Source organism: Spermophilus citellus (assembly GCF_964194105.1).
Source record: "Spermophilus citellus genome assembly, chromosome: 17".
Classification (NCBI taxonomy): Eukaryota; Metazoa; Chordata; class Mammalia; order Rodentia; family Sciuridae; genus Spermophilus; species Spermophilus citellus.
Window position 1 is genome coordinate 38,581,948 of NC_138199.1, and position 15,222 is coordinate 38,597,169.

A 15,222-nucleotide genomic window follows, 5' to 3' on the forward strand; every position below is an offset into this window, starting at 1 on the left:
CACCACTCTTCTGTTGAGGGCACTTCCGTTGACTCCACAGTTGGCTGAGTAGAGCGGCAAGGAACCCGGAGGGCAGCTGGCTTCCTGGATGCTGCTTTCCCCTCCTTTGGATGTACACCAGATGGGGGTTTTATTTTCCATTTTTAAAGGAAGCTCCATACTCTTCTACAATGGCTATCGTAATTTCATTCTCCCCAGCCAGAGGCCAGGGCTCCCTTTCTCCACATCCCCACCACACTGTCACCTTTTTCTAACAGATCTACCTGGAGGAGGTGGCATCTCATGGCGGTTTTGGTTTGCACTTCCCTGATGAGTTGAGCATTTTTCATGACTGTTAGCCATCTGCATGTTCTTTCTTGAGAAATGCCTGCTGAGGTCTACTGCCTTCATTTTGCATGTGTGTGTTGTGGATAGAACCCAGGGCCTCAGACACGCTAAACCCTTGCTCTACCACAGAGCTACACACACCCATTTTTCAATCAGATCATAATTATTGCTATTAAGTGCCTTATGTATTCTAGATATTGAGCCCTGGTGGCATGTGTTGGTTTGTTCCCCCAGTCCCAGCTACTTGGGAGGAAGGAGATCACTTGGGCCCAGGAGTTAAGTCCATGGTGAAATCCCATCTCAAAACCAACCAAACAAACCCCTCCAGGTTGTCTCTTCACCCTGTTGTTTCCTTTGCTGTGCAGAAGCTTTTCAGTTTAATCCATTTGTCTACTTTTGCTTTTGCTTCCTTACTTTGGGGGTCTCACCACACGCTCCTGCCCCGTTCCAGCATCCTGCAGGGTCCCCCTGTGTCCTCCTGGGACAGAAGCCGTTTTCCTAAACTGGGGATGCCAGTCTGCTAGGCCCGTGGCTACTCGCTTTCCCAGGGACCTCTACTAACACGTAGGCCTTCCAAATGATGTTCAATAATGGGTCCCGGATAGTGTCCTTGACAGAAATGTCTATACACCAAATGCAAAGCACAGAACCGCCCAGAGGAACTCTTTAAGTCCTCCGAGATGAGGGAAACCTGCCTGGGAATCCCTAGGACGGAGGTGTTAAAACCAGAGAATGGAAAGGAAAGCAAATTATAGGCGATCTAGCAGCCGGAAGTCTGGGGGCCAGGGACGGGGATGATGGTGTCACTTTCCATTTATCCACCGTCTCTCAGTGGAGCATCTCAAAGCTCAGCACAGGCAGCTCTTTAATCCTCCCACAGGAGGATGCTGATTTGAAGGGTTCCCTGGGGAGCAAGAAATAAACCCTTGGATCAAAACCCAGACCCGTCTCCTCTCTGCTTCCTGACAACCTCGGTTGCGGAGCTGCCTGCCCAGGAAAATGCAGAGAACCCAGAACAAGCACGACGATACGGGCCTTAGGAATATTGAGACTCAGGCAGGGGCTGTAGCTCAGTGGTGGAGCGCTTGCCTAGCACGTGTGGAGCACTGGGTTCGACCCCAGCACCACATGAAAATAAAGAAATAAAGATATTACGTCCATGTACAACTAAAAACATTTATTTTTATTTAAAAAAATTTTTAGTTGTAGTTGGACACAATATCTTTATTTTATTGATTTTTATGTGGTGCTGAGGATTGAACCCAGGGCCCCGCACGTGCTAGGCCAGCGCTCTACCGCTGAGCTACAACCCCAGCCCACAACTAAAAATATTTTTTAAAAAAAGAATATCAGGGCTGGGGATGTGGCCTGGCATGCGTGCAGCCAGGGTTCGATCCTCAGCACCACATACAAAGATGTTGTGTCTGCCGAAAACTAAAAAATAAATATTAAAAAATTCTCTCTCACTCTCTCTTTAAAAAAACAATATTAAAAAAAAAATAAATAAAAAAGAATATAGATGGGGCTGGGGCTCAGCAGTAGAGCGCTTGCCTAGCACGTACAGGGCCCTGGGTTTGATCCTCAGCACCACATATAAATCTATAAAATATATTGTGTCCAACTACAACTAAAAAATAAATATTAAAAAAGAATACCTATGCTTTCACTTGGTTCACTTTACTCCTAAAATATGCCAAGAAAACCAAGTTTTCCCTCCCAAAAGCCAGGCACTGTAGTGCACACCTGTAATCCCAGCTACTTGGGAAGTTGAGGCAAGGGATCCCAAGTTTAAGGCCAGCCTTAGCAACTTAGTAAGGTCCCATCTCAAAATTTTTAAAAAAATTAAAAAGAGCTGGAAACAGTTCATGGTAGAGCACCCCTGGGTTCAATCCCCAGTGGCGTATGTACACACCCACCAAGTTTCAAGAAATGCAATAAATAAGCTTTAATGCTCAAATGTTTCCCTGTAGCATTAACGATGACAGCAAAAATCTGAAAATAATTCAAATGTTCAGCAACAGGGGGATTTGGTTAAACATTGGTGATATGTCCTCTGAATGGAATTATTAGCAATTGCAATATGGTGTCTGGACACAATGTATCTGATATGTCTGCCTCGTGGTTTGTCTTTCACTGTGCTACTGATATTAAACTGCAGAGTGCCATGTCCATTGGTAGCACCCATGTGCCATGAGTGTGACGGGAGTGGGAGGGGCAGGCATGGCTGTAAGGTTATTTTGTTTTTATGGTTTCTTAGTTTTTGCAGTGCTAGGACTGACCCCAGGGCCTTCTGCATGCTGAACACGGAGCCCCAACCATGTGTTATTCTGTTTTTATTGTTTCTAAAAGGGTAGTTCAAATTTTTCAAATAAGCCAAAAGTGAAAACCAAGTTTAGGGGCTGGGAGTCACAGTGGTGGGGGTAGTGCATGCCAGCATGCAAGGCCCTGGGTTCAATCCCAGCCTGCAAAATCACCCATAACCATCAATGAGCCCGCCCCCCCCCCCCCCCAGCCTCTACCTAACTGCTCCCTGTCTTTTCCCCACGGGACTCACCAGGACTCTCTGCTCTGATGGTGCCTATACCTGGCAGAGGATGGCGAAGCACTAAAAGGAGAATAACAAGTGGTTGTTTCGGGGTGGTGGGATTATTTTTGGTTTTTTCCACCTGTCTGTAATTTTTAAGGTAAAAATAAAGTAAGACAAGAAGCCAGTCTTTCTGCCTCGCCTGTGTGTAGGGCGCATCCTCCAGCTGGGTCCCCGGCTCGGCTGAGGGTAGCCCCTGTCCCTGTAGATCTTGGAGGCCTGTGGTTTGAGCAGGGTGTGTGAAGCAGTCAGCTGGGCAAAAATAAAATCAGCAAACTCCACACAAAAGAGAGGAATGCTTCAGTCAACACTGAAAAAGGGCTCAGGATTGAAACTCTTGATAACTGTTCTCAACTCATTTAAAAATCAGCATTAGCTACCAAAATGTAAAGTATTAGTTTTATTAAAATGCAAATCAATCAACTAATCTGTCTTTCTAGTAACAGTTGAATTGCAGTATCCGTGTCAATTAAAATAGTTTCCAATTTATTCTTGGCTGGAAGGAGGGTGGCCCTCTGCATTTTAAAATGCAAGCTCCCTTCAGTGAAAGCCTGTCAGTTATTCTTTTTCATCTCTCCTGTTTTTAACTCATTTTAATTAAACTTGCTGGACTTCACATATTTTGAAGTACCTGTTTAAGCCTTTCCCCCATCAGATGGAGAGCGACTTCTGTCTTTTGGAAATGTGGGTGAGCATCAGGCTCCCAGAAAGTTCCACGTGAAGAGTTACTTGCTGGCTGTTTTGTGTGTGTCCCAACATCCTTAGGCTAAGTGACAGGACTGGATGTTCTGTATTTTAAAGAGGGATTGTTTTGAAAGGGGTGAATGTGGGGACTCTCCTATTTCTGTTGATTGATCTTTGGGGTAAATGGGGACAAAATGAAGATGACGCATTTCCCTGATAGTCGAGTCCAAGAGGTGGCTGCTGAGACAGAGGGACAAACCACCTGCACCATGGGCCAAAAAGAAGGCGGAGAAACTCTCCTCCCTCCAATATGCCCTATCCTGAGCTTAGCTAACTTCGACATGGATTGCCTTCAAGATTCACTGTTTGGAGTTGTCTTCCAGCATCGAGCAGCAGTACCTGCCCACCATGGCAATGACAGGTGGGATTCCCATGCCCAAAAATCTGTCGCTGCATTTTGAAATTTTAAAACAATATCAAAGCCTGACTTTACACAACTACACTCCGTTGCCTGACTTCAATACCTCTCTAAACCCAGAGCCTTAAATGAAAAACTGGGGCAAAGGACCTGTGCTGTGAGGTGATCAGTGCCACGCGCGGGTCCACCCAGGCGCACATTACTTACGCAAAATGATCTTCATTGCATACTGACCACAGCAGGCCAATAAATCCCCTTTATGGGGATTTAATTTCCAGCTTTTGACCTTTGGATGAAAAACAAGTGAATCATCTCCTCCTGCTAGATTTACACCACAGCTAATCTCAATAAAGTGATTTAGGAATGGGTAGAATGGGAAAGGACCCTGGAAAAATCTTTGTAAGTGAAAAGACAAAACAAAAGAGAAGTCAGAGCAACAAATTCGCACATATCCAAGTTCCAAAGTCTCATGGGCAAAGCTTATGATTTGGGGGGATTCCCTGTTCTAAGAGTCCTAATAAACCAGCAAATATACACCCATGTAGCATTCTGCCCCAGAATTCTTTCTTTTGTGAAGTTCTTTAAAAATGAATATATATTTTTTCAGTTTGAGATCAAACCCTGGGCCTCATGAACACCAGGCAAGTGCTCTACCCCTGAGCCCCATTCCCATTCCAAAATTAATCTTATTATCATTTTGCAGTTCTAGTGATTAACTCGGGGCTTCACACGTGCTAGTCAAGTGCTCTGCCGATGAGCTAAATTGCCCAGGCAGGCTGACCTCCAATTTTTGATCCTCCTGCCTCAGCCTCCCAAGTGGTTGGGATTATAGGCACACACCACCATTACCCAGCACCAAAATTAATATTGTTCTTAACTGAAAAATCCTAATTGTATACATTGAGTAAAATGTGATATTTAACGCAGGTATACAATGAGGGATGACTGAACCAAGCTATTTGACAAATCTACCACTTGCCTTGCTTATCATTTCTTTGTGGGGAGAAGCTTGAAATTTACTTATTTTGAAATATGGCATGTTATTAATGACCATAGTCACTCTGCTGTGTGATAGATCTCAAAAATTATTCCACCTGATGCTTTGTACCCTTTGACCAATAATCTCCCCAGTCTGTCCTCCAGCCGCCCCTCACCCCCCCAGCCTCTGGTGACCAACATTCTACTTTTTACTTCTGAGTTCATCTTTTTTAGATTCCACATGAAGTCATGTGGTATGTCTTTCTGTGCCCAGCTTATTCAGCTTGGTATAATATCCTCCAGGTTCATCTATGTTGTCACAAATGACAGAATTTCCTTCTTTTTAAAAGCTGAATAGTATTCCATTGTGTATAGAGGCCTCATTGTATTTATCCAACCATCCACAGGAAATTCAAACAACTCAACAGCAAAAAGACAACCCTTTTAAAAAAAATGGACAAAGGACATGAACAGAAATTTCTCAGAAGAAGATATACAAAACTCTAACAGACTCATTAAGAAATGCTCAGCGTTACTAATCCTTAGGGAAATGCAAATTAAAACCACACTGAGAAGTGAGAAGCAGCCTGGCACAGTACAATTCCAGCTGCTCCAGAAGCTGAGGCAGGAGGATCTCAAATTTGAAGCTATCCTGGGTGACTTAGTGAGGCCCTAAGTTGAGGACGTAGTTCGGTGATAGGATGCCCTGCTTCAGTCGGCAATTTAGTCGGCAGTCGGCATGACCCAGACATGTGACATATGTTGTCATGAAACAAATGAGACACATAGCCATCCTGACCCTCCAGAAGTGAATAATCTGATGGGGAAAATAAGACTTCATATTGGCAGACAAGACAGGAAAGACTGGGGACATTGAAAGGATAATAGGAGGCAAGTAGAAAATGCAAATAAATCAAAGAAACACAACAAGATGAAAAGTAGAGACTAAAATGATGCAGGGCTCAAGGTGTAGGTCAGCGGGGTGGGGGAGGAGGCACTGCCTGCTCTGCCTGAGGCACTGGGTGCTACCCCTGAACTGGAAAAGCCCAAAACCCACAAAACCACACTGAAATATCACCCCATACCTGTTAATTTGCTGTTATCAAGAAGATGAAAGATAACAAGTGTTGGCAAAAATGGGGAGAAAAGGGAGCCCTTCCACTCTTTTGATGGGCATGTAAATTAGCATAGCCATTATGGGGACAGAAGAGGTCTCAAGAAACTTAAATAGGGCTGGGGTACAGCTCAGTAACGGGAGTGCATGCTCGGCATGTGGAGGCTCTGCATCTGAGCCCAGCACCACACACACACAAACACACCCCTCACCAAAGCCCAGGAAAAACAGACCTCCTATGACTAGCGAGCCCACTTCTGGGTATAGACTCAAAAGACATTTTGAAGGGAGCCAGCTGTGATGGCGAATGCCTGTGATCCCAGCTGTTCAGGAGGCGGAGGCAGGCGGTTTGGGAGTTTAGAACAGGCCAGCAACTGTGAGGCCCTCTCTCAAAATAAAAAATGAGAACCGAGAATATAGCTCGGCGATTGCCTAGCATGCACCAAGGTCCTGGGTTCAATCCCTAGTACTGCAAAAGAAGAAAAAAAAAAGTTGAAAGGACATCTGCACGTCCATGCTCACCACAGCATTACTCACAACAGCCCCAAACCAGAAACCACCTAAGGGTCCATTAGGACGAATGGGCTTATATTGTAAGAGGGGGCCGTTTGACTAGGAAAAAATAAACCCCCTCCCAACAAAGGAGTCTTCCTGCTACAGAGCTAAATCACACTTACTGTGTGCTGCTTAAGAAATCACACGTGGCAGCAGTAGTGACAACAGTCTTTATTTGTGATGGTTAAAGGACACGGGGAGGTGCCCTTGCAGGCACTAGGCACACGTTCCTGGCAGAGCACCTTCCCAGGGATTCCCTGGCCGCTCAGCCCCATGGAATCACAGCTGCCTCCTGGGTGAGCAGCCGGCAGGACTGGCGGGGTGCAGGGAGACCCAGGGCAAAGGAGACAGCGACGACATCAATCCCCAAGGCCGGCATCAGGAGGGTTGAGCTGGCCAAAAAGAGATCGATACAACTCTGTCCTAGAAGACAAACAAAACAAATTGGTTAACACACCAGTTAACTTCTCAAGGTTAAAAGAAACTAAGAAGCTGGGAAATACTCTCATCTGCTCCTTCCATTGAAAACACAGCCATGTAATTAAAAAATGCACCTCACAGCTCTTATTCACAAATACAAGGAGAGGAAGAAATCCAGACGCAGCCAATCAAATAGTAAAATATGTAAACAGTCCAGTGTGCCTGGATACCCTGTCTCTAGGGAATGAGTTTTCTCTAAGTCTGCCCTTTACAGACAGGCTCTTCAAGTAAGAAAACAAGATTGAATATTTTAATAGGATGTATGAGACGGCCACGCCATGAGGAGGATTCAATCAGACATGGGATGTAGGGGGATATAATTTAGTTTTCATACATTTTCTTGGACTTGGCAGTACTTGAAAAACAATGAAAATGACCCAGCAACAAGATTCCAATTACTATCACATGTGCAGTAGTTCAGGCGTAGACCCAAGACCTTCCCCATTCCCCGGCAGATTCTCTAGTCTCAATCTAATAAATAATTTGATTGGCTAATTTATTTCAAAAGTTGGGTTTTGACATTTTTAAAACTCCTAAAATGTCAGTCTTGGGTTCCTGAAAATACAGTCAATTACCACACCCAACCTCTGTCTCTGTTACTAAGTGCAACACATACACATCTGGCCAAAGCCATCTGCCAAGGACTGGAAAATCTCAAGGGTGTGTGTGGAGGGACCCTGCCCATTGCAGGATGGACGCTGCAGGGCCCTCTCCCCTGTGCGTACCATGCAGCTCTCCCTACAGTCAGGAGGGGCCTCGAGGCTCCAAGCAAGTGGGACCCATGTGAGATGAGAGGGTCCCAGGGACACAGCCAACTGAGGCAGGCACACAGCTGACCAGGGAGTCAGCAGCCCGGTAAGAGGCCATGGCAGCTCTGATATTTTCAGATCTGACTAAAAATACTGTCTGCCATCTTGTCAAGAAATAGGCTTTTAAAAGTGCTGAGAGCCATCACTGGCAAACCTGACTTTACAAACAAAAACCTCCATCGTTCAACAGCTCTTTTTCACAAGAATTCAACCCCAAAATTCATTAGTCTTTTTTTAAAGTTACCCTGTTTTTAGTGACGGAGAGGAACAGAAGCACCATAATCAGGACATGGGAGATGGGAATGGCATACCAAAGCCTTGAAAAAGTGAAAACCTTAAAGAAGAAAACAGAAATCTAAACTAGCCTTTCATGTTGGGGAGCCACAGGGAGGCAGGGAGCGCATGGGTTAGAAAACAGCGGGTCCCAGTTTTACTACAGCCATTTTACAGCGAGTATTTGCTGCCACCCTTCCCCGAACCGCCAACCAGCCCCACGGCCTGCAGGCCTGCAGACAAAGAGCAGGCTCACCCTGAGCTCCAGCCTCTTTTGTTCCCTGCCACACACATCTGTCTGCCTCGCTCTCCACAGCCCAGACAGCCCCACAAAGGTGAAGAGCGGCCTCAGCCCAAATGCAAATGAGTGCAGGCAGCTCCCCTCCCAGCCGCCAGCTCCATCACAGGAGAGCAGCGAGGCCCTGCCGGCCTCACTTCATCACGCTCGGGGCCTGCCTATTTGCCAATAAAACAAGTCTCACTAGCCATTTCAACAACAAAAAAATTAAACGGCATGAAGGGGAGAGTTGCCATGACAGAAAGGACAGTATGACTTTAAGAGGACACGGGCTGATGAGAGGGAGAAGCGGAGGCGCAGTGCTATTTAGCCTTCAAGTCACCCCCTTTCCAGCCTTGCCTTGCTTGCCTGCACCAGACCCCATCATTACCCCCAGCAAATGCTTCCACTCTGCGCCGCAATAGCAGTGCAACGCCAGGGCCGAAGGCAGCAGTTACTGTCCGCAGCGGGGTTCACGTGTCAGGAGCAGAGAGTGAAATGCTGAACCCATGTTTTGATGGAACATCATTTCACACTCAGGTGCGCAAAGCTGACAAACATATGCAGCTGCTCGTGGCAGAGCAACCTGGGAAGCTGAGTGGTCTGGGTTTTTAAAATATTTTGAGAGAGAGATGGAGAATACAAATAAGGGATCATTCCAATCTAAACACCCTCAAGCAATTTCAACTTGACGTCTTCCTCGCCCACTACCCACCAGCCAGCGGCCACGTGCACCTGCAAAGCACCCAAGCCCTGCTGCCCTCCAGGCCCCCACTATTTCAGATCACTCCATCCCTCACCAAGAGCAATGCGATGGCCTCCTGCTGCCTCTGGTGCTTCCGGCTCCTCCCTGGCCCCAGCTCTAGAGGCAGACCAAGCAAGCCCTCCTTGGGGACCAGGAGCAGCTCCAGATAAGGACCTGCCTAGACTCCAGCTGCTGACTCAGCCCAGCCCTTCTCATCACATCCAAGGTTCAAGACTTTGCATTCCTAGGTGGTCATGCACGCTGGGAGGACAGAGCCCAAGAGTCTGAAAACAGTTTTTACAAAACTTCTCACCCCTCACACATTCTAAGTTGCTATATGAAATTTTTCACAGCAAATTTACAGAGTCACAAAGGATATGATTATGAGAAAGCTCTAATTATTAACTTTTAAAAGTCATGACCCTTTTGTAATGCTCCCAATGGAACCTCTATGCCACAGTGACTGGATACCCATTATCATTTATTTAAATAACACATAATCAAACCCTCTAACTTAGAAATTTTACAGCATCTTTTTTTCAAAAACAGGTTGACATTTCCACTTGACTTTTCCCTATAGATTTTTGTTGTAATATAATTGTTCTTTCATTGATTACCCTATTATAATTTTTGGCCACAAAAATAAGTAAATGGAAAACATCTGAAATTTTCAAAATTTAAAATATAAAAATGAAAATATTTTAATTTCTTGAGACAAGTCTTCAAGTAATTGAAATTCTGTTCTGGATTGGTTTATCCTTACAATTATTATTAGGATACAATCTATATATATATTAACAATACTAACAGTGTATTATAATTTTAGTGAAAATTTAATACAAATGTATAAAGTGTTACTGGAATCACATTTCTTAATGCACATGAACGAAGCTTTCCCTGTTGAGTGTTCATGGATCTATGGGTGAATATCATCTATCATTAGAATGAAAAAGGGCTCAGCATCAACTGTAGTCTTATTTTTTGTAGATGTATGTCCTGAGAAATCCTGTCATATGAACAAGCAGAAAAGAATGGAATTTTTTTTCTTTTTAATTTTTAATGTACTGAGGATTGAACCCAGGAGTACTCTACCACTGAGTTATATCCCCGGCCCTTTTTATATTATTTTGAGACAGGGTCTCACTAAATTGCCCAGGTCAGCCTTGAACTTGGGCTCCTCCTGCCTTAGTCTCCATATAGTTGGGATTACAGGCATGCCACTGTGCCCAGACAAGAATGGGAGTTTTGTCACCAAAATCTCATTCTTTCTGAATTATATGGGGAAAAAATAATCACATAGTGACCCATCACTAAAAATTACATAATTTTTTTTTTTTTTTTTTGTGGTGCTGGGATTGAGCCTAAATCCTTATGCTGGGCAAGCACTCTACCACTGCGCCACATCCCCAGTTCCAAAAATTACCTTTAACAATCTATCAACTGACAACTCAACTCACATTCTCCTATAGTTTGGTTGAAAATAAAGACCTGGAAGCCATCTGACCCACACAGTATTTTCAGTCTAGTCCTTGGCCTTTCTCAATTCCTGGACCATAGGTCCAAATGGGCCTGTGCCTGAGGCCCTGGAACTTTCCTAGTCCAGGGCGAGGACCAGGGCACTCTAGAGATGGGCTCACAGCAAGCTTTGCACTGCTGAGCAGAGGGAGGCCTGTACCTCTAGCACAGGCGTGTTCTACTTTGGAAACTGACTCCATCGAAGTCTGTACCTATCTTCAATTTGGAAAGTCTTCACACACCAAGTAAGACTGAAGTGTAGAGAGCCCAGGGGCTCCCCCAAACCCAGACAGGTGCTAGGTCTAGCGTCAGTGCAGAGGGAAAGATCAAAACATCTGAAAAGAAAGAAAGCACATCCAAATCCCTCACACCTTCCCAAGGAAAACAAAACTAGAAACTAGGCAAGCAAAAGCTGGAGATGAGGAGGCAGATGGCTTCTACTGCAGCACTTCTTCCCTAACCAGGATTTGGCTGTGCAGAGGGCCAGATTATCAATCCTTCAGGTTAACCTTGTCTTCCTCTGATTCTCCAGGGTAAGTGTCGAGTTTAATACTTGAGGTTCCCTTAAGGCTATGCATAATGAACTTGGTTTTCTTTAAAAAAATAATTCCTGCTCCCCATCACATTAAGAATCAAGATCTGAATCACTGATCTGAAGTACCTTTCCTGATTTGTCTCCCCTCCCCCTCCACACTATGGGTCTCAATGGCCAGTGGGAATGTCCACTGTAGAAAATGTATTAATGTTAGTATCATGTAGGAGAATAAGCGACAGAGTAATTAACAGGACTTGGACCTAAGGTAGAAGGTCGATAGCCGGGGCTCTTCCTTGAATTAAAATTTAACTTACCCTTTATTGCAACCTACAAAAGCAAGTAATGAGCACTAACATTTTTATTTCTTTTAAACTGTCATTTAGGCTGTAGCGGGGATAATTACCTATCTCTAGTGTAGTAAGGTTTTATAACCCTTAGTGAGGCATTTTCTAATTTAATATTTTTACTATATTATCATAAAACCTGTTTCTGGAAAAAAAATGATCATGGATTAGCAGCCATTTTCCATAAAGACGGAATGTGTGTGTGTGTGTGCTGGAATCCAGCTTTTTTATCATATGAGTCTTCCAGGGAGACTGAAGTAGGCAACGACTTGCGAGCTGTGAACTGCTGTCATTCAAGGGGTGGGTGGGGCTTTAAGTGAAATGGGAGTGCACATGTATAACAATGCAGCCCCAGACAGATGTGAGGACCCATGTGTGCCCTCAGTTCCCCACGTATGCTTCTCTCAGGACTGCAACACAGAGCGTGGTCTTTCATGATGGCATTTGGGCAAACAGTACAAAGGAGAGTACTAAACCTGCAAATGGTCTGTGCGGGGCATTCAGTTTGCTAGGACGGTAGCTTGCAGCACGGACACTCTGTAGGCATCTGCTATCTGCTCTCAGAAAGACCTTGCTCCTCCTCCTGCCGACAAGCCTCCAACTAAGCCATCTCCAAGTCGCCGTACCCCACTCCTGAGGCAGGTGGACAGCGCAAAGAAAATGGCCATTCCACTACTCCTGGGGGTGGCCCATAGAGCGCCCCCCCCCCAGTATATCACAGTCTCCCAGTAAATATTTCATGCCAATCCTCCAAACATACCAGTGAAGACAGTGATGTGGCTTTCCTGATTTAAATTATATACATAATTTGCCCTTGCTTAATTCAAAATTGTTAATTTGTTGCTTCATGAGAAAAGGCGTAGTCCTTAATATATGCATTATTATATACGTGCACCCCCATTTCACTTAAAGCCCCACTCACCACTAGAATGACAGCAGTCCACAGCTCGCAAGATGGTGCCTACCTCAGTCACCCAGCGCACCTGGCCCTTCTTCCCTTTCCATAGTCCCCTCTCCTGCACACCGCAGGGCCTTGCCCTGAAGTGGCGCAGCATTTGTTTTCCATTTAACTCAATCCCTGCACAGATACCTCCAGGAATCAAGGAAAATGACAAAGCACACGGAGGGAAAGTCAGACTAATTCTGACTTTCTGCCAGAGCTCCCTGCCAATTCCACCTGGGCTCATGTCAAACCCAAATTTCATGAGAAGGGTCAGCATGGACAAGCCTGGTGCAGAGATTCCCACATGTGCGCCTCCGCACTGACAGAGGAGCATGGCCACTGACGACAGATGTGTGCTTTCAAAAATTATTGGTGATGATACTGATGTCACCCTTTTTCAAATGTTTGTGTTTTGAAAACGACTGACTTAGTGCTGCGGAAGTTCATAAACATGTACTAGCAACATACTAGATGTTTATGATCCCTGGCCTCAAAATACAACACACAGGTGTGATAAATTAATAAAAAATATTTGAATATCTACTTGAACTTTGTTAGCTGCTGTTCGGGATTACAAAGAACAAAAGATCAGCAGAAGCTGGGTTGGGAAGGTGACCATCTGCAGTAAATTGGATACCCAGTTCTACCAGGAGAGATACACTGGACCCAACTCCGCTATTCTGTGACTTGTCCCATGGCCGTATCCCCTGGAATCAGGAGGGGAGCAAGGCTGACTGCTATGCGCTGTGGCAGCTCCTCAGCTAGCCGGTGTCTTCCTCTATCTAAACCTGTCCTTTCTTGGCTCACCAGCCGCATTTCCCTCCATCGCTCTCGTGTAGTCTTCCCACCAGACTGACCAAGTCCTGCAGCTTGCTGAAGCCCCACAGAAAAGTCCGGGAACCTCCGAGCCAGTCCTCACACTGACAGCACTGTCTAGACAGTGCAGTGGGTAGAGAGGACCCCACCTCCTCCACATTGGCATTTTCAGTTTTTGCAGGGTTGAGCAGTACTAGGGATCCAAGCCAGGACCTTGTGTGGGGCAGGCCAGCACTTTCCCGGCACCTCCAGCTCAGCCCTTCTTCCTGTATTCTAAACAAACCCTTCTGTCTGCTTCACAGATCTCTAGTCCCTTCTGTTCTGTCTACCAATATGCCCAGGCATTCCAAATGCCTACAGAAAAAGGTGTCCCTCCAATTATTACTTGGCATATGTTAATGGCATCAAACAAAGGGATCCTCTTCCAGTTAAACACGTGCCTCCATTCTAATTGTCAGAAACCAAAGTGGGCCAGAGGGCAAAGGCTATCCACTGTTCCATTTTCCTCTTAGAGATGCCTAAAAGCCCTGGGACAATAGCTTTCTTTTGTTATATACTCAACCAAATGGGAAAAGCAAGTTTAGAAACAATCACCTAAAACAAAGCAAATCACTTTTATGTGGCACACCGCATGGCATGCGGCATATACCAAATGTGCAGGCGCTGCAATCTGGAGCCAGAGTGGTTCTGATTCTGGCTCAGGTCCTTACCACACCCATGAGCTGAGGTGAATTACTCAGCCCCCAGAAACTTAGCTTCCTCTTCAGTAAGATGGTGACATACCCTCCTTAAAGATACTGTTTTCAGAGTACTAAGCAAAGTCCCTGTTACATAAATTGCACCGTCATTTGATGATGAAAAATGGAACAAGGCACAGCAGCCCCAAGGTGCTGCAGAGGGCCATCTGAAGGCCTGTGGCCAGCTTCCCAACAACACAAGAGACTGAAACAGCACCTTCCTCTACCTTTCATTCCTTCTGCTTCTCTGATCCAAATCCTACTGAGTATCAGTGGCTTTAAGTGAGAGAAAGGTAAGTGAGAATGTCTCTATTGGCTCACGAGGGGAACATATCAATCCAAATGGCATGCAGGTGCCATGTGCACATCCCAGGAATGGGACCAGGGGCAGGTGACGCATCAGAACTCAGTTCTCAAGACTGGGTATTGTAGGGAAGGCAGTCCAAGTGCAGACCCTGACACAGCTCTTATAAAGAGCATCACCTGCCCAGAATGAGACACACAGGACATGAGAGCAGAAAAGCCTAGGAACTGAATGCAGCCAAAGAAAGGTCAGAACCTTACCCTCCTTCCATGTTCCCCAACAACAAAACACAGGCTTATTGTTGTTGTTGTTATTACTATTTGTACTGGGGATTGAATCCAGAGCCTCACACATGCTAGGTAAATGCTCTGCCACAGAGCTCCACCCCCCTTCCCAGTCCTTTAAACATTTTTATTTACTTATTTTGTATTTTATTTTTGGTACTAGGGATTGCACCCAGGAGCACTTTGCCATGGACCTACATCCCCAGTCCTTTTTATTTTGAGACAGGGTGTCACTAAGTTGCAGAGGCTGGCCTCAAACTTATGATCTCCTGCCTCAGCGTCCCAAGCAGCTGGAATTACATGCATGTGCCACCACGTGTGACCGGATCTCAGGTTTCTTTCCTAAACTCTCACATATCCCAGATCAAAACAAACCAAATCCAAACAAAACAAAAAACACCCCATACCCCCAAAATGCACAGAACAAGAAAGTAAAAGAAAGCCATCTTCTCTCACCTGAGACCTGTTTCTTAACATGATCAAGTTATCAAAGCAACAGT

At 45.3% G+C, this 15,222-nt stretch overlaps 1 protein-coding gene across 1 annotated transcript in view; it reads right to left on the bottom strand.

Annotated features, from left to right (window-relative positions):
* Positions 1 to 6,816: 6,816 nt before the first annotated feature.
* AATF (apoptosis antagonizing transcription factor) overlaps positions 6,817 to 15,222 on the bottom strand; it is a 113,316-nt gene continuing 104,910 nt past the window's right edge. The window contains exon 12 of the mRNA XM_081270018.1: positions 6,817 to 7,083. Coding sequence (XP_081126144.1) covers positions 7,020 to 7,083 — 64 coding nt within the window. The 3' untranslated portion in view covers positions 6,817 to 7,019. The remainder of the gene's footprint in view (positions 7,084 to 15,222) is intronic.